At 41.1% G+C, this 19,213-nt stretch overlaps 1 protein-coding gene across 9 annotated transcripts in view; it reads right to left on the bottom strand.

Moving 5' to 3' along the window:
* Window positions 1–10,447: 10,447 nt before the first annotated feature.
* NCOA1 (nuclear receptor coactivator 1) overlaps window positions 10,448–19,213 on the bottom strand; it is a 239,683-nt gene continuing 230,917 nt past the window's right edge. For 6 of the 9 annotated variants that reach the window (XM_078056046.1, XM_078056041.1, XM_078056045.1 and 3 more), the window contains 2 exons: window positions 16,685–16,774; window positions 10,448–12,774 (listed from right to left, as the gene is read on the bottom strand). In XM_078056046.1, coding sequence (XP_077912172.1) covers window positions 12,604–12,774; window positions 16,685–16,774 — 261 coding nt within the window. In that variant the 3' untranslated portion in view covers window positions 10,448–12,603. Of the gene's footprint in view, window positions 12,775–12,859; window positions 12,917–16,684; window positions 16,775–19,213 lie in introns of all 9 variants that reach the window. The other 3 variants (XM_078056049.1, XM_078056048.1, XM_078056044.1) reach the window with 3 other exon arrangements.

The following is a 19,213-nucleotide window of genomic DNA, read 5'->3' as shown; positions in this document are numbered from 1 at the left end:
TTTATGGGTGAGGAGAGGGAGGCCAGGAAGAAGAGGGATTGAAGTTACTAAATGGAATAACTGATAAAGTCCAGAAAAAGTGGGAAGAGGTGGGGTCAAGGACATAGGGAAGGACTGGCCTGGAACAGAGAGAGAGAGAAAACTTTTATGAGACTGGAGGAAAGAAGTGGGGAAATATATATATATACATGAGTTTATAGACTGGAGAGGGGAGAAAGTTGAAGTTGACCATCCTTGTTGACTTCATTTTCTTCTATGAAGCAGGAGGTATATAGCCTTTCATAACACTGAACAGACTTACTAAGCACTGTATTATATGGCATCGCATGGTGGTAAAGACCTCACAGTCTGGTGTCAAATGGCCTGAGTCCAAATCCTGGCTCTCATACATTCAAACTGTGTGAATTCGGACAAGTCCATCAACTTCCCTGAGCCCCATTCCTTCATCTGTACAATAGGAATTTATGGGAGTGCTACGTGGATTAAATGTGTTAGTATGTACAGGTTCCATTAGAACAGTGCCTGGGCACTTGGTGCTAGAACCTAAGCATAGAAAGATAGCATAAGACACAGCCCTCAAAGAGCTTTCGGTCAAGTAAGCCCTGTTGTCTAATTCCCTTTCTGCTTGAGAGTGATGCCATCCAAGATCCATGAAGCGCTCCCTGCTATTAGGAAAATGTTTCTACATGACACTGTATCTTAGAAAACTTTTTTTAAATTCTGAATTCTGCTGTAAGACATAGTGATAAAGCCGAGAGAGAGAGATGAGTCTATAGAGCTGAGAGAGAACGGCTCAGGCAAATCCCTAAAGCTGAGATCTGAGGTCAAATAGCATAAACTTCTACCCAAGAGGGGAGAGGACAGGTATCCATGAGTTGATCCTGAGTGAATGCAAGCTAGTAGCAGGGAAGTAGCGAATCTTATGAGTATAAGCTCAGACCATTGTCATTTGAGCTATATCAGTGGTTTTTGAAATGTGGTCCCTAGATCAGCATCACTTGGGTACTTGTTAGAAATGCAAATTCTCGGGCCCTACCCCAGACCTACTGAATTGGAAACTCTGGTGCTGTCTAGAAGAAGCCTGGTCCCAGGAGGCAGTCAGCTTAAAAGATGAAGAATAAATGTGTGTGATTTAACCAACCCATTATGGTAGTGCATAATGTGCCTACAGGAAGGAACGAGATGGAGAGCAAAAATCTGGCACGAAGTACAGTATATCTGGCCTTGCATACCAAATTTACCAAAAAAAAAAAAATGTATTCTCCAATAAAGCAAAGATTGTGCTGGAAGCCCGAGGATAGGTGATATATCCTTGAAAAGAATCTTCTATACTTTGGCAAGTTTCTTACATGTGAAAAATGTTTTGAAATTAACAAAGGACTTCCGTCTGTGCGAATCAATCCCGACAGTTTTGCGATGCAGGCCACCTTGTCTCAAGTTTATAGATTCAAAAAGGCTTTGACTTGCCCACGATCAAACTCAGTGGCAGAACTGGAATTGAAAACCAGGTCTTTTGTCAGTCCAGTTTTCTCGTAACCTCTCCTAGTTGGCTACTAATTTGGTTTTCAGCCATCTCGCTACTAGAAAGGGGTTTGAAAAGGGGTCATGAGTAGTTCAAGTGCTGGGAAGCTGTATCTTCCATTTTAAATTGGTTAATTGACATTCCAGATTATAAATCAGCCTCCTGTGACTGTGAGTTGTGTGACTCAATACCCTAGAGTCCAATTATCACTGGATGAGCTGACAAAATTGAGTTTCTGAGCTGGTAGCGCTGAGAATCCATGCCTAGGTCACTGCTTCTGATGGGGCCGGCACGATGCAGAGGGCTCCCCTGGAGGGGCATTTAAAATCACGTTTTATTGTCATTTAATCAGCATACATCTTCCCCCACAGATTCTGAGATGCCATCCTAGGAGTGTGCACTGCTTCCTGGTTGAGAATCTTGGCAATAGTGAACCAAAGTCCCTGACGGGAAGGTGTTAGTGTAGAGACATGGCTGAGAACCTCGCCCTGGGCAGTTTTAGCTGCCCTCTGATGTTAAGCTTAACACAACCCTGACTTCTCTACTTTAAGATCCAGGTTTGGCAGGTCTTGAATGCTGGCCTCAGTCCGGCTTTTAGCTGTGGGCGTGTTGCAAAGGCCGAATAGGTGGCACCCAAGTTCTGAACGTAGGTCCTTCATAAATATGATTAAAAAAATGGATGGAGAAATAAAATATCACTTTTGTTATCAATGGGTGAGAAGATACAGCTTTATATGATAGCCTAAATGGGCTTGATAATTTCCTGTCCTAAGGAGAGCGAGCAGACAGAGCAGACATCACCAAAGTTGCAGAGTACAAATAGAACAAATCCCCCACATTCAATCTATTAAACTTTGAGAGATTAGTGCCACCCAACTGAGAAACATGGACCAAAGGCAATCATCCACCAAGTGGGTTATTCAATCAACCTGCATGAGGAAGAGTAAGGGTGGAGCAACCAGGGGCTCTATGTTCCTTAACTCACTCTATAAAGGCGGAAGTGGGGATAAAGTATTCCGCCTCCTTCCCAGCATTGGATGTAAGGAATTCTGGAGGAATGCCAAGGATCCAAGAGGAAGACTGACTTGGCAACAGGTACAAGATGTACTTGCTATGAGTGGGGAGGAAACTTGGGGTATCAGTAAGGAGGCTCCTGGAGATAATCAAGGCATGACTGTGATGATGTGGCTGCAGAATGAAAATTGAACCATAAGAAATATGATCTTACTTCGTTATGGTACAAATGACAAAAGCCAGGCAGGTGACAACCTCAGAAGACCTGAGATTCAGGCTGAGCTCTGCTACTTAATGGCTATGTAATTTCGCCTCACCTGTGAGTAATTCCTAACAGGAATTATTTAAACAACTCAAATTTAAGGATCTATTTAAACAATACCTTCGAAGTATATGCTATAGAACTATCATCTCAGACAATTTCGCGTCTTTCAATGCAATCATTATGCTTACTTCTTTTTCTCATTTTATGGCATTATGGAGATGTCTGAACAGGTCCTTGCACGGGTGAGTACCTGCAGCACACGTGTAGCAGCGTTAACAACTATCCTTGACTTGCTGTTGACTGAAATGGAAATTTTTTTAAACCTTCACCCTTTGGTATATTATTTGTTCAGAGTTTCAGCAAATACTTTATATCAGATTAAGGAAGATCCCTTCTGCCACAGGTCTGCTAATTTAAAAAAAAATTCATTTATGGGATGTTTTTAAAAAAGCAAATACATTTTCTGCATCTGCTGAGATAATCATGGTTTTTCTCTGTTGTTACTGTGGGGAATTGCATTGCAAGACTTCAGATATTGAACCATCTTGTTCCTGGGATAAACCCTACTTCAGCATGGTTATTTAACATGAGAGAAATGGCCTAGTTAAGAGACTTGGGTTCCAGGGTCGCCTGTGTGGCTCAGTCAGTTAAGCATCTGCCCTGGCTCGGGTCATGATTCCAATGGTCCTGGGATTGAGACCCATGTCATTGGGCTCCCTGCTCAGTGGGGAGCCTGCTTCTCCCTCTGCCCTCCCACCACCCCCCCTCCCTGCTCATGTGTGCTCTCTCAAATAAAATCTTTGAAAAAAAAAAAAAGAGAACTGGGTTCCATTCATCTTTTAGTCTCCTGGCTTTAAAAACCAGCTATATGCTGACAACTTCCAAATTTGTATCTGCAGCTCCAACTACCCCCCTAAATTTCAAACCCATATATATCCAACAGCTGATTTGATATCTCTGCCTCCAGTATGTCTAACAGGAATATCAAACTGATCATGACAGTTAAACCCGCCCATCTCTGTTAATGGAAGTTCCATCCTTCCAGTTTGGCTCAGGTCAAAAACCTTGGAATTACTTTTGATTCTTCTCTCACACTTCACATCTGATCATGTCCGCAAGTGTGTGTTCCTACTTTCAAAATCCCTCTGGAATTTGACCACCTCCCACAGTTTCCAGTGCTCTGATCCTGGTCCAAGTCATCATCTCTTGCTTGGACTATCGCAATAGCCTCCTACAGGTCTACTTGCTTCTGCAGTTGCTTTCTTTACAACTATTCTCAATACAAAATCCCAAGTGATTCTTTAAAAACCCAAGTAAGATCACATCACTCCTCTGCTTAAGATGTTCCAGTGGCTCCCCATGTCAGAATAAAAGCCAAAGTTCTTTCACTGGTCTACAAGACCCTACACCATCCTGGCCCTCCTTACCTCTTTGGCCTCATCTCCTGCTATTCTCATTCATTCAGCTCCAGCCTCAAGACTTCACACCTCTCTTAGAAAGCTCTTTCTCCCTATTCCCATGGCTCACTCTCTCACCTCCTTCAGGTCCACTCAAAGGTTACCTTCTCTGAAGATCTGTTCTGACCTTCCTGTTTTAAACTGTAACCACTCCCCTCCAGAGGCACTCTCTGTCCTTCCTTCCCTACTTAATTTTTCTTCACAGCACTTAGCATCTGACACACCCCGTATTTTGCTCATTTGTCAATCAACCTTCATTAGAATGCAAACTCCGTGAGAACAGGGATTTTTATTCTCCTCATTGATGTAGCCCCAGTGCCTGAATAGTAACTGACAAATGTAGGCAAGAAATCAGTATCTGAAAATATAAATTATTATTACTATTTCTTTAAAATACTCATTCTTTAAAGTAGCTATTGTGTAATACTTTAACAAACAAACTCTTGGGGCGCCTGGGTGGCTTGGTCATTGGGCGCCTGCCTTCGGCTCAGGTCATGATCCCAGGGTCCTGGGATCGAGCCCCATGGCAACGGGCTCCCTGCTCCGTGGGAAGCCTGCCTCTCCCTCTCCCACTCCCCCTGCTTGTGTTCCCTCTCTCGCTGTGTCTCTCTCTGTCAAATAAATAAAATCTTTAAACAAACAAACAAAAACTCTTAAGTCTGAAGGTTTCCAAAGCTAACCACAACTTAATTTTGAACTGGAAATTGACAGAGTGCCTGAAGTCATCTCTTTATTTGGGGTTATAAAAATCACACATCAAAGACTGATTTTAAAACTTGGAACTGGTTCATTATACTGTTTTTTCTACTTTAATACGCATTTGAAAAAGTCCTTAATAAAAGGCTTGGAAAAAGCTTGCAAGAGAAGGTAGGATGAAATTTTAAAGCCTAAGCTTAGATGTGCATGAGTCTTTAAATAATGTTCTATGTAGATCCTTTCTCCCCGCTGGTTTTGGTTGAACTTTAAAAGTCTAGCTTACTAAATAATTCTCATTTAAAATACAATTGCTAACATCAGCACAAAGCTTGAGAGCGTGATAAAAGTATTACTTTTGAGTAACTTACATGTGCATTAACTTTATAAAAACACCATCCTTAAGAAGGGGAAGTATTAAAGGTAACAGCTAATGTTCTTCAAATTCCCCAAATATGTGGGGCTCACATTTCATGAAAAAAGAGAATAATCATCAGGGTAGAATTATGACCTTATCTTGAACTCTTGGACACTTTTTTTTTTTTTAAGATTTTATTTATTTATTTGACAGAGAGAGACACAGCGAGAGAGGGAACATAAGCAGGGGGAGTGGGAGAGGGAGAAGCAGGCTTCCCGTGGAGCAGGGAGCCTGATGCGGGTCTCAATCCCAGGACCCTGGGATCATGACCTGAGCCGAAGGCAGATGCCTAACGACTGAGCCACCCAGGCGCCCCAAACTCTTGGACACTTTTGCAACTTTTCATTAGCTCAACAATCCAGACTCTAGGAAGATAACTCAGTGCCTGTTCTGCCCATCAGCTCCTTTCCCTGATTTAAAATACTGCTTCTGAATCTAGTTCTTCAATGAGAAGTTCAGAGCCTACTATGTGGAAGGCTCTCAGCGGGGGGGGGGGGGGGGGGGGGGGGAGACTTGAACCTCTTCTTTGAAAAGCTTACAATTTAAAAATAAAAAAAAAATAAAAAGCTTATAATTTGTTGGAGGAGAGAAACAGATGTACACCTAACCAAGTGCCAACGGAGGCCCAAACACTGGAGCAAGACAGTACAGAAGAGGGGGCTAATTTAAGCGTGTGGATCAGGGGAGGGCTTCTTAGAAAGGATCTAAATTGAAGCTTTGAAGGGACAAGTAGGGAGGAGAAAGGAGGAGCATTAAAGGCTGAGGAAAAAGAATGAATATGGCAATGTAAGTGAGAACGAAGGTAGTAAATTCAAGGATGAAGACCAGATCAGTGTGACAGGATTGTTTGTTTAGAGAACGTCGAGGGTAATGAAGCTTAAAAGGCAGGTTGATTTCAAATCAACTATAGGAAAGAAACAGTCATTAAAAGACTCTGAAGGTTGTGTTCAGAAAGACTTCTCTGATAGACTGTGTGAGAGATGAAGGTAAAAGGTGGGGAGGTGGTTACTGTAATCATCCAAAGAAAGATAATTAAGTCCTGAATTCAGTCTGTGATTAATGGGGCTAGAAGGGAGAAGATAGCTATACGACAAAGGCAAACTGTTGGCAATTTGGTGAGATGAGTGGGAGGAAGTTGTTGAAAATGACCACTAATAGGATGGTGATGCAATTAATCTAGATAACAGACAAAGAATGTGTTTGTGGGGAAGTAAGTGATTTGGTTTGTGATTGAGTTTGAGGTGCTGGGCTGGGGTGGTGGAATCCGTGCACGTGGTAATGTTCGCCAGCTGGAAATTCAGGCCTGGATCTTGAGGCCTATCTTGGCTAGAGGAGTGTACTTAAGATGCGTTATCAATGTAAGTGGTACTGAGATCAAAGAAAAAGATGAAGTTGCCCAGGAGAGTACAGGGACTTACTTGAGAACTATCCTCCTCACACAAATTTAAAATACAAAAAAAAAAAAAAAAAATCAAAATTAGTGCCCAGTTTTATTTTCAAAATGGAAATCCTTACAAGCTTCTAAGAACAACTGTTAACGCATCACGATTCCCAGTTTTTATGTGTCACTGTCTAGGTTCTGTTGTCTCTAACAGTTGTATCGTGCAGTGGAAAGAACGGCAGGTCTCATCACAAAACCCAAGGGTTGACTCTTGTGTCCAGAATTTCCCAGCCACCTGACCATAAATCTGAGCTTCAGACTCTAATTGCTTCATGGGATTCATGGAACACTACATCAAAAACTAATGATGTAATGTATGGTGATTAACATAACAAAATAAAACAAAATTTAAAAAAATGCATGGCAAAAAAAAAAGACATACTGTATGTGAAAGTGCTGTACAAACTAAGAAATTATTAGGACAAGAGTATCAGCCTAGCATATTGCCTAGCAGAGTAGAAACGTATTTCTTAATGGATGCAGTCTCCATTATTAGAAAGGAAGCAGCTTCAGGCAACTCTCTCTGTACTTCCCACACTGCCTATCATAGTCATCTGTACGGCAACAGATCATCAGAAGTGGACTATATAAACCTTGGTAGCAGGTTTTGTTTTATCCTGCACCTTAGGACCTCTGGGCATTGGAGTGGGAAGAAAACCTGATGGAATAGAAATGATTACTTTAAGGGGTGCCTGCCTGGTTCAGTAGATACAGCATGTGACTCTTGATCTTGGGGTCATGAGTTCAAGCCCCATGCTGGGTGTAGAGATTACTTAGAAAAAAAAAAAAAAGCTAACTCACTTTACAAAAAAGAAGAAATTATTCCTGTAAACATTTTTGTTCTTCTTTTCTCAAGCGAATGTCTCAGGTTTGCTACAGATACTTGTGGGCGTTGGTTGGTTCTGCTGGTTGCATAAAGGACCAAAGTTCTGAGACAAATACAAATGATTAGACCGGAGCCAAACTCCAGCAGAGGAAAAAGATTGTTTGCAGAAGGCTCCAGAGCCAGAGAAAGGTGATTTCTTGCCTCCATGATGTGATCCAAGAAACCACATTTCCTAGGAGGAATTGTAGGGGCCCTGCCTCACAAAAGGGAACCTCAGTCTCTCGTTTATACCTGCTGCATAAGGAGCCCACGTTTTCCAAAATTCTTTCAAGCTAAGTGTTTGACACTGCAGTTCCACAGAGCCCCTAATTCATTTCCTGTTTAGATTATGCTAGAATGCCTCTCCCCAAACTGTGGTGGGACTTCTTCCTGACCTGATGCCAAAGCTCAGCCCCGGTTAGGCCTCTGAAGGGCAGGCTTGGACTACCTCTGGAGAAGGACCAGGTCCTCTCTTCTTAGCCCTTGGGCTCCCCTGCAACCCACCCTGGTTTTCAAGGCCTGTTTTTAAAAGTTATTTCAGGGGTGCCTGGGTGGCTCAGTCGGTTAAGTGGCTGCCTTTGGCTCAGGTCATGATATTGGGGTCCTGGGATCGAGCCCCGTGTCGGGCTCCCTGCTCTGCAAGGAGTCTGCTTCTCCCTCTCCCTCTGCTCCTCCCCCTTGCTCGTTCTCTCTCTCAAATAAAGAAAATCTTAAAAAAAAAAGTTATTTCATAGAAGAAAGCCTTGCTTGAGGCCACACAGTGAGATTAACGTCTGCGGACTCTGAAGCAGTCCTCCGTCATGTTGTCCAGGATGGTGAATCCAGAATTTGGAATCAGACTTGGCTTCAGGTTCCAATTCCCCTGATAAACCATGTTTTGTGTCATAACCTTTCAGTTTGTTTTCTCTTTATAACATCTCTCTCAAAAGGACTGCAGGGATTGAATGAGACAATGAACCTAAAAGCACATGTGTTTTCCCTGAATGTTCCCCTAATGCTACAACATTATTGTGGCCCATTTGGCAAAAAAAAGATAAAAGCCCGTGCTTCTGGCTGGACAGGGCTAGTTATGGAAGAGACCTTCGCTATAGGCTGCCACAATTTCCAAGTGAGGGTCCCAAAGCCTGGTTCATGTTTCTCCTGGAGCCAAGGGCTGATTTCAATTACTTTCCAATTCACCAGCTGACATAATTCTAATGTTTATGAGAACTCAGAAACTGGTTAACAATTAAAAAAAAAAAGTTCTGAGGTTCCTTCCTGTCTTCATGACCTGCAGTTCCTCAGAATTGTCACCCTGCCCTCTGAGCTCCCTCCTCTTCATCCTACAAACCACACCTCAAATGCCATTTCTTCGGCAAGGAAACTTTCCTTGACCCTCCAGACCAGGTTTCACTCATAAAGCAACTTCTAACTCTCCTTGATACCACTTAGTCCTATTGTGATTAGAAGTACGTGTGTCCTCCCCAATGGAATATAAGCTCTGGGAGGGCAGGGTTCGCGTCTCTCTCTGGATTCTTCCACATCTTAGCGCCTTGGATAAAGACAATAAAACATGTTGAATGAGGCCAGAGCTTTGGGTTTCTTTAATCTTGTTAAGAGCTCTTGTGGCAATGAAAATAAAACATATAAAGAAAACTAATTTAGTGCTGGCAGAAAAGGTTCTGGATGGAGGAATGCTTCCTTTGGCAGTTTTCTCCCATAAAAAGAATTTATGGGCTTAATTAAATCATCAAGATCTTTTTCAGAGGTACAGGAATGGCCAAGGATCAAGCTTGCTCTGAATCATTCACTTTTTTCAAGTGGAGCTGCTCTCCTGGTAAGAGTAGTTCATGTCAAGGAGGAAATCAGCATAGCTTCCTTTGTAAATAGACAACTGTCCTTTCTTTTCCTTTGACTCTCAGGGCCCAGGAGACAGTTTCTAGGTATGAACCTATCTTGGCCAAACCATAAAGAAGATGGAAGTTCTATAGCAACCTCACTTTTCCCTCAGTTGTTTCTATTAGTTTTTCTAGTGGCCTTCCCACCCCTACCTTAGCATAAATTTAAATCAATGTTCAGACTCATCTAAGCCAAGTATCATTTTTACCTTATCCCAACATCGGGAAAAAAGCTTTTATTCTCCTGTAAGCATGACTTCAGAGAGCAGCCACCAAATCTGTGTCTATTTATACGTAGGACTGTGTGTGGAATGCCTTCTAGAATCACATTTGCTTACCCTCCTTACCCTGGCCTACTTAGCCAAGTGTTGGTGGATTTAGGCTGCTTTAAAAACACACAAACAAGAGACAAGAGCCTACATTTTATAAAATGTAAGGGCAAAATGAAGGAGCCTCCTTAAGTAAGATTCAACATCTCTGTAATCTGCATACTAATAATAAATGTTATTATATAAAAACCAATGATGGAGATGGTGTCCTGTAGCTACAAAGGACTGCCCGACTCCATCTCCTGGGTCCAGAAACAGCAGGACCCGTGTGTTGAATCACAGGGCAAACGGCCAAAGGTACGATTTCCTCATTGCCCACTCTCACAACTTTACTTTGACCCTTTCCAATTTTCACTGGTTCGTATCAGGGTGCCTTTGAGGATCTTTGGCTTCAGGGATCCTTTCTTTTGTGATCCTTTAATGACTCATTAGTCATTGGGGCTCTGGCAATTCCTGCAGGATGTAGGTTTCATTTCTTCCCTGTAAATGAAGAGGCAACCCAGGAGGTTGTTAAACAAATTCTATTCAGGAGCTGGAAAAGTGAATTTCCTGTGGAATGACAGGAATTACATAGAAGCAAGCAATTTTATTTTCCTCAAATGTAGCAATAATTTTAATCTGTACATACATAAAACAAACAGTGCAATTATAAAACCTTGAAGGTGACATGCATACTTTAAGGTGCAGCTGGGATGGGGAGGATGTTATTAGCATCTCCAATTTTCCTTACCACTTTTTAAAACTAGTTCCTTATGCAAAAGCACTGAGTCAGGAAACTTCATCTGGAATGCTGAAGTTAAAGGTGAACTTCCTGAAGTCTGCACATCTAAATATCACAAACAAAACAGAAATGACCTCCTAGAGCAGTTTGGTAAGGACTAGAGTAATATGGCTGGGCGTTCAAGCTGGGAATGAATGAAATCAGGGATGCATTTTCTGAAAACTAAAAGAGATAATGTTTGTAACTGAGTGTCCTATTTCTGTTTCATAGTTGCTACCCATGTGAGCCCTTCCAGCAATCTTTTTATTCGGTATAGTTTCTGAGTAGATGCTGTTCAGTGGAGTTATCTGTAACTAGGGGTGGTGAGATGCACAAAGGAGGACCTGGGAAAATGGCTTCTTCCTTGGTGTCTGAGTCCATGCTCCTCATCCGTTCTTAGTTCTTATGGCCTTTGCTCTGCCGTGGAAGCAGAGGTAGCTGGTGCACGATGTCAGATGCTGTCATCATTCACAGGCCCGGGGTGCAGGTAAAGGCGAGTGATGGGGGTCTACCTTTGCTTCTTCCACAATACCCTTCTCAAGCTTTCCTGGCCTTGCAGTGGAACTTCTAGAACTAGAGGCAGTTCACTGGGTCCTTGACTCAGAGGCCAGGATGAGACAAGACGTGGCAGAGTGACAAGACACAAAGGGAAAATACGGTACCAATTAGCCTCAGAGTAGGATAGAGAAATTTATATTTGCACTGATGAAAATTCAAATCCCCACAGTCAATCTAAAACACAGGAAAATTTTCTTTGAGTACTAATTTTTCTCTGTACAAGTAGCGTGTGCACTTCTGGTGTTAACTCCTTGCACTGTCTCAAGGTAGGTGATCCCAGGGACACTCTAGGGCAGTGTGCGCTAGCTCATCTCCAACAGCTCTTTCTGGCAGTGGCATTTGGATGTGAACTGCAAAGTAAATCCATACATGGCATCACAGTTAGTAAAATAATGAAATCTCACTAGCCAAGTGTAACTGCAATTCAGTCAATGATATATTCACACACAAGTTTAGAAAAATCAAGAGTATGATAATAAAACCATAAAATTAAACAGAAGGAAATCAATTTCTACAAGAAATCAAATATATTTACAGTGAGATTTAAAGGGAAAAATAAGCTACTTGGATCATAAATTTAATTTTATTTTAAATAACTTTAGCTACCTTAGCTGTTAATACAATAAAAGCAGAAAGAACAGGCTGCCTTTTTTTCCAGATTTAATCAGAAAAATTGTATCTACAATAATTGACAGAACTCGCTTCTTGTCCTTCACCCATCTCATCAAAAATTATTGCATTTTCCCCCAAACTGTATTTTTTGGATTCCTCTGTGAATATACTCATTTCGTCCTCGTTCCTGGAGGCATCTTGGTTTAAATCCATCTTTAAAAAAAGAAGGGGTACATATGGGAGGCAAAATATTCTCTTGAAGCCAACAGATAGAGAGTTGCTAGAAGAAGCTGATTGTACACACAAGCTGCTGGGGTCGGGAAGGGGAGGGCTGCTGATTTAGACACACGTGACAGCCTTTGGTGGATGGGCACAGGCAAAGCCCCACTGGGCCCTTCTTCCTTGTCAGGGTCAGGACTGAGCCAGCAGAGGTGGGGCTTCATCTTCCCCTCGGAACTTGTCGTTTTGGTTCTCCTCCAAAAGCCTTCATCCAGATAAGAAGCCAATGACTGATTACAAAAATAAGAATAATTAAATTTGGCTCAAGAAATAGATTGTCCAACTGTTCTGCCTTGTTATTTTTTTTTCAATATCCAAGGCCTTTACAAAGAAACAAAAACACCTCTCAATCTTCCAACAAAAGTGAATTCCTTTTTTTTTTTTTTTTGCTCCAAATGCTACGACCTGAAGAATGGCTGCAGATTGAGATATCAAAAATCTCAGAAAAATATATAATATATTTGTATATCTCTGTATGTCTATTATTTAAATTTCACATTCCTTTAAAAGTGGTTATTCAGTCAGTAGCTGCTGAAGGAGGCTCTTCTGCTGGGCCTGGGGGGTCTGTGGTCCTGCCGTGGGTTTTTGAGTTCCCAGTGGACCAGGCTGGTTCAGGTAAGGGTCCCCGCCTACCAGATTCACTGTACACTGGACGTCAGCAAACACCTGAACCTGTTGCACCTGCTGGAACACAAATAAAAGATGTGTTTAGACAGAAGGGTCTGCCCCCCCGGCTTATGAGTGGGTACTACTTGAAGTGGAAACTCACTAGAGCATTCCTCTAGTCTGTAGTCACCACAGAGAAGAACTCTTCTGTCTTCTTGTCCTACAAAAAGAAAATCGCTGCACTCATTTTGCTCAGGGTTCTGGAAAGTTCACACTTTAAAAATAAAATCAAAATTGGAATGGTCAAGCCTCCTACAGGGTTGCCATCAATAATGAAAATGAGCATCACTGCTAATATTGCCAAGATTGGGAAAAGCCCAGTGTCAGAGTCTGGGTGTCCAGTGGTGGGTTTAAAAATATATATATATAATATATATACACACACACACACACACACACACACACACACACACACACACACATATATATATATATTATTTGGAAATTGGTTACAAAAGCATTCTATGGATGACTAGTAGGATAAAAAAAACTTTACGTTGTTAGAAAATTAAGGGCTTTAACCCAGTATTAGCAAAATAAAAACCACCACAACTCAGTAATAGGACATCAGCATTACTAAAGTTAATGTCCAGAAGATTTGTGTAGTATCTAAATATACTATTACATAGCTCTTTTACATATTGGCTTTTGAATTACAGCAAAATATTAGTAGAACAATTTTATATTTAACTTCTTTTTCCTGACAGACAATTCATTTAAACACATGAGCTAAAAATAACAGTCAATTACTAGCTGAGAACAGTGTGAATTTTCCCTTTAGCTACTTTCAGTAATAAAACACGTATCCCTTAAAAATGTCTAAAGTTGCATAGTTCTAGCATTTTCTATTGGGAAAACAAAGCCAGAAGTTAGTTTTTACAACCATCCTTATTAAAAAGTCATTTGTCGAACTGAATAAAGCCAGTATCACACTTGCAAATGTTCCAGACCAAGAACTGAGATGCCTTCCAAGGCATCCAAGTACATCTGTTAGTGTCTCAATCCTTTGGCAAATTTGTGCTTCATGTTTAATAGGTACATGAAGTATTTTAGATTAGTGATGCATTTTTTTGGTCATTCATCACTACTTTATGTCAATTCCACTCAGCTTTTCTGAAAACTTTTCTATCCTAATTGAATAAAAGTTGTTTTCATCAACCTTCGTTGGCCACATGTCAAATGTCCCAACCTCCAACTGCTGTATCAGTCCAGTCCCCAATGTGTTTCCCTCTTGATCCATCTACACCTCCACTCTACACTCCCTCAGAAAAGATAGACAGCCTCTGAGCTGAGTCTTCGTAGCTTGGTGGATTAAACCTCTAGTTATATTAGCATCATTTTTCTCCTTATCCTCTTCTTTGCCCGATTTCCCAAGTTTTGCTTCTGGACCCCACAGGCTCCCATTTGTTTTCTTCTTTCTTTGGGCTCTTTTTTGTGCAACTAACATACACCAACTCTCTGAGTCTATTCACTAGCTATCCCTGTGCCCTTCCCTCCCCTCTGTTCCTAACTTCTCTTTCCTACTCTTTTCCTTCTGGAGCTCTGGCCCTGACCCCTCCTCTCTCTCCATGTCAACAATCCCCCTACTAAGCCTTCTTCCTGCTTCTCTATATTCTGTTCTTTTCTGGTTCTCTGCTCTGTCTTGCCTCTTCCCCATCTCTGTTCTCCAAATACAGGTAGTCCTCAATCCTCCTCGAACCCTCCTCCTTGGTTCTTTTCCTTCTCCTTTCCTGTACACCTGTCTCACTCCCAAGCTTCTGTTTGGCAACTACCAAAGCACTGGAGCAAACAGAGATTGCATGATGGGCTACAACAGAAAGAAGGTTCTGCCACTGAAACTTGGCATAAGCACAAGCTATAGGGCTTTTAGGCACTGACTGACTAAGAAAAATAACAGCATGTAAAATTTCATGTTTATGTGTTTCAACATATGAAATACTGGGGCAAAGCACAAGGTGTTTCTGTCCCCAAACACTTAAAAAACATTCTTAATAAAGGCACGATCAAACGAACTAGAGAGAAAATTTTGCTTCTTTAAAAAGAATGCTTTTAAGATAGTCTATTTTGAAATTTAAAAAAAAATGGAAAAGATCAAACCAAACTTCAGCCAATTTGAACTGCTACTTAAAAACAGGATGCCTTAGACCAGACCTCAAAGGACTTCAGATATGGCCACACCTTCACAGACAGGCAAAGCAAGACGAACACAAATCCTACGATTTGCCAGGTGAGAAGAGTGGTGTGAGTGGAGTCCAAACCTCGTTAAGATTTTCCGACAGAGTTTTCATACCAATCCAAATGCTGTTTCAGAGCTCCAGAACTTTAAAACTCGGTTGTTTAGTTTTAATTAATTTGCCAAGCTGCCCAGTATATGTCTCTGCAGGAGTGAGACTTTGGAAACCTTCTAATGAAGACTTCATTTTCCCCATCACAAAATCCCCTCTTCACCCTCACAGGACTCAGATCCTATCTCCTGCGGCTCCAACTACGGACATGGCGCTAGCTGGTCCTCCTCCTCCTGAGGAGGCTGCTCACTGCTCCTCCTGTCCCTCTTCCTCCTCAAGATGAAGGCTGAGCTGTTGGTTGCAACACTGCTCCTCCTGAGGGTGACACTTCATCTGTAGGACTCAATCCAAACCCCTGAGTTTAGCATTCAAGGCTCCTGGAAATCTGCCCCAATCTATTTTACCAAATTTAATTCCTATAAAATCTTATTTTTACCTTCAGTGGATTTGGTTTCCCAGGACCATGCTAAGACATTACTGTTTCCCCGTCTCTGTGCCCTCTACTTACGGTCCCCTAGACTTGCAAGCTCATTCCCTCCTCCAGCCTCTGACACCTTCTCCTTCACCTTGCCTTGCTAACTGTCCTCAAGGTCCAGTTCAGCTCCTGTGGAAATGCTCTTCTGACCCTCACAGCATTTTCTCCTTTCTTTGAACACTATGGTTCCTGTTACTTGTAACATAAATTTGAGTTTGCCTTCTTCTGGCTATGTGACAATGTGTATATGTCTACATGTTCTATCTTTCAAGAGGACCTAAGTGGTATGGCAGAAAGAGCATGAACTTCGGTGTTAGAAATACCTAAGTTGAACCTCAGCTCTGCCACTTTCTAGCTTTGTGAATTGTGCGTGTAGTTAAATCTCATGGTCTGTTTCTTCATCTGTGAACAAAACGAATACTAGGTCCTTCATAGGGTCGTAGTGAGGCTTACGTGAGATAAGGCACAGTGCTTAGCACAGTGCTGGGCAAATTATAAGCATTTCACAAATGAAACTTCCCTTCCTCACTTCTCCCCACAGTTCACCTAGAGGGCAGACATGTCTCATGTTTCTTTGTATCTCCACCTTACCCTAATGCCTGTATAGTATCTTAAAAATATATATTTATTAAGAGACTAAAGACTAAATCAAAGTTACTGAAGTGAACTCAAACATCCCAAATCTCTAAATTTAGGTTAATATAGGAAAGTGGCCAGCCTTGCTATCTGTTTTGTTTTGAAACAAACTTCTAAAAGGAGGCAGAGTAACAGCAGATGCTCTATTTTGTCTGAATTTACTGAGATCTTTTGAGGTACTTTGATTACACATGAGTTTCAGAACTGTGCTTCTTTACTATATAACAATTAGTGGCCACCATTTGTGATCCCTTTATCCTGTTTTACCACTGGATTAAACCTTTTGAAAACTTCTCACATTTAACCCTCTCAACAATCCTATTAGCAGGTATCTTGTTAGTTCTGTTGGTTAAGTAGCAGCTCAGGAAAGTTCCCTAACATGTCCAGGAGGACACAGCTAAGAAGAGCAGAGCCAGGACTCACACCCAGGTCTGACTCCCAAGGTCAGGCTCTTAACCACGATGCTAAAACAAAGTTTCCTGTGTATCTAGAGTACATTTGGCAGCTCTGGGTTTTAAAGTTTCTTACTGACCTGGGTTCCATCTGTTTCTGTTTTGAGCAGGTCAGTGGATGAGAGCTGGTTGCAGTAGAGGCCTGTGTGTCTCAGTGCTGGATCATTTATCTATTAAAGATAAGTACAAGACCAAATTACGAGCTAGTTGTTTAAGTTGAAGACCAAATTCTTCAATGAAAAATAATCTCACTGACAGAAAATAGGGGTGCAGCAGAAATAAAAAGCTTAGCAATTTACTGTGTTGTTATAAGTCAGGACAGTGGTTCCCTTTGCAGGGGTGAAGAGGGATGTGGAAGGGAGCATGAAGGGAACCTCCGGGGTACCGCTGATAATGTTTTGTTTCTTGATCTGAATGGTAGCTTTAAAGATGTGTTCAGTTTGTGAAAATTCATGGAGTTGTGTATTTTTCTGTATATTCTTATATGATACTTCAATAAAAAGTTAAATTCACACACACAAAAGTTAATCAACAAACGACTTTTATTTCTTGCCAAGATTTAGTAATAGCAATCAGGTATATCTTCTGCCTGAATCAATGAAAAAATTGGATAAAATATATGAAACGAAGGCACTCAAGACATTGGACAAACCCAATGAAGGAGAGTGATCCCTAAGAGCTAGGAAACAACTGAGGTGAGTCCTACAATTGCCTCAGCCTACTGTCTCCAGAGAATTTCCAGGCTGCAGCCAGAGTGGGGACAGGGAACCCTGGCAGAGCCCTGCAGGCTCCCTGAGCTGAGATGATGCAGCTGGATGTCTGAGATGGTCAAGGCAGCTGGAATTCACAGGGCAGAATATCAGAGGAGAGGGAGCTATACAGAGAGAAAGCTCTGAAGAGCTGCAGAGGGTCCCCTCGAGTCTGCAACTTAGTACTGATCTGCTAATGGATTTTAGGGAACTACCCAAAGCAGAGGAAAGAGTCACCGGAAAAGCTGTTGATGGAATAATTCCCAAAGCTCACACAGAGCTGGGAATAGGTCCTGATCCAACCAGCCACAGTGGAAAACATCATAATTCATATAGTATCAGGCAGCATATTAGAAAGGCTTTGCCTCAGTAGTAAAGTAAAATGATCCCTATACTAAATACTGCTCTGGTCCTACTAAACAAAAAAGCAAGACCTGAAAGGATCAAACTGTTTCAAGTAACTGAACCATTTCCCAGAATAAAGCTCAAGAATGTAGGAATATCACCAAGGTAAAATTCACATGTTTGGCACCCAATAAAAGATTACCAAGTCATGCAAATTAGCAGAAAAATATGACCTATAATGAAAAGTCAATCAGTTGAAACCAACCCCAAAATGATGCAGATGACAGAACTGACACACACGAATATTAAGACAGTTATTACAAGAACCGTATTCTGGATGTTCAAGAAGATAAGAGGAAAGGCTAAACGTGTTAGAGGCACAGAAGATATAAAAGAGGTCCGCACTGAACTTCTGGAGAGGAAAGCGGAATACCTGAGATGAAAAATATACTGGGTGAAATTAACAGATCAGACATTGCAAAAAAAAAAAAAAAAAAGAAAAGAAGAAGATTAGTGAACTTAAAGCTACAGCAATAGAAACTATCCAAAATGAAACACACAGAGAAAAAAACCAACTGACCTTGTACCCCTCCCCCAAAAATCCACAAACCCAGAGGATCAGTGAGCTGTGGGACAAGTTCAAGTGGCCAACTATGTATATATAATATAATATGATATGATATAATATAATATAATAATATGTGTGTGCGTGTGTAATTAAGAGTCTCTGAAGGAAAGGAGGTGGGTGGTGACAGAAAAAATATCTGAAGAAACAATGGTCAATAGTTTTGCAAATTTGATGAAAATTATATATCCATAAATCAAGAAGCTCACTGAACTCCAAGCACAAGAACCATGAAAACAATCACTAAGGCATACTGTAATCAAATTCCTTAAAACCAGTGACAAAGAGAATAATCGTTTTTAAAAGCAGCCAGAGTGGGAGAAAAATCAATCATGTACAGAGGAACAAAGAGAAAATGCCAGCAGATAACACATCAGAAATACTGCAGCGGCGCAACATCTCTCAAGTACTGAAAGCTAAAACTAAAGTCAACCTAAAATTCAGGGAAAAAACTCTTTCAAAGATGAAGGGGAAACAAAAACTTTTTTAGACATACAAAAGCTGAAAGAATTCAGCAGCGGCAAACTATAAGAAATGCTAAATGAAGACCTTCAGGCAGAAGGAAAATGATACCAAGCTGGAAATTTGGATCTACACAAAGGAATGAAGACCACTGTAAATCACTACACAGGTAAATATAAACGTTCTTTTTTGTTTTGTTTTGTCTTACTTATTTTTAATTTTATTTTATTACGTTATGTTAGTCATCATACATTCTTAAAATTAAAAAAAATATGTAATTGTTTAAAGTAAAAGTACGTGGGGTATATGACGTAAGTAGACATGTATGGTAACAACAGCACAGGAGGGGAGAAATGGAAGTCAACAGCTGTGAGGTTTTTATACACGAGATGATTATCATAGCACTTGAAGGTACATGACAATAAGTT

The sequence above is a fragment of the Halichoerus grypus genome, chromosome 10, assembly GCF_964656455.1.
Source record: "Halichoerus grypus chromosome 10, mHalGry1.hap1.1, whole genome shotgun sequence".
Classification (NCBI taxonomy): domain Eukaryota; kingdom Metazoa; phylum Chordata; class Mammalia; order Carnivora; family Phocidae; genus Halichoerus; species Halichoerus grypus.
The sequence above is the reverse complement of the archived record's forward strand: the minus strand, read 5'-3'. Positions and strand labels throughout refer to the sequence as shown.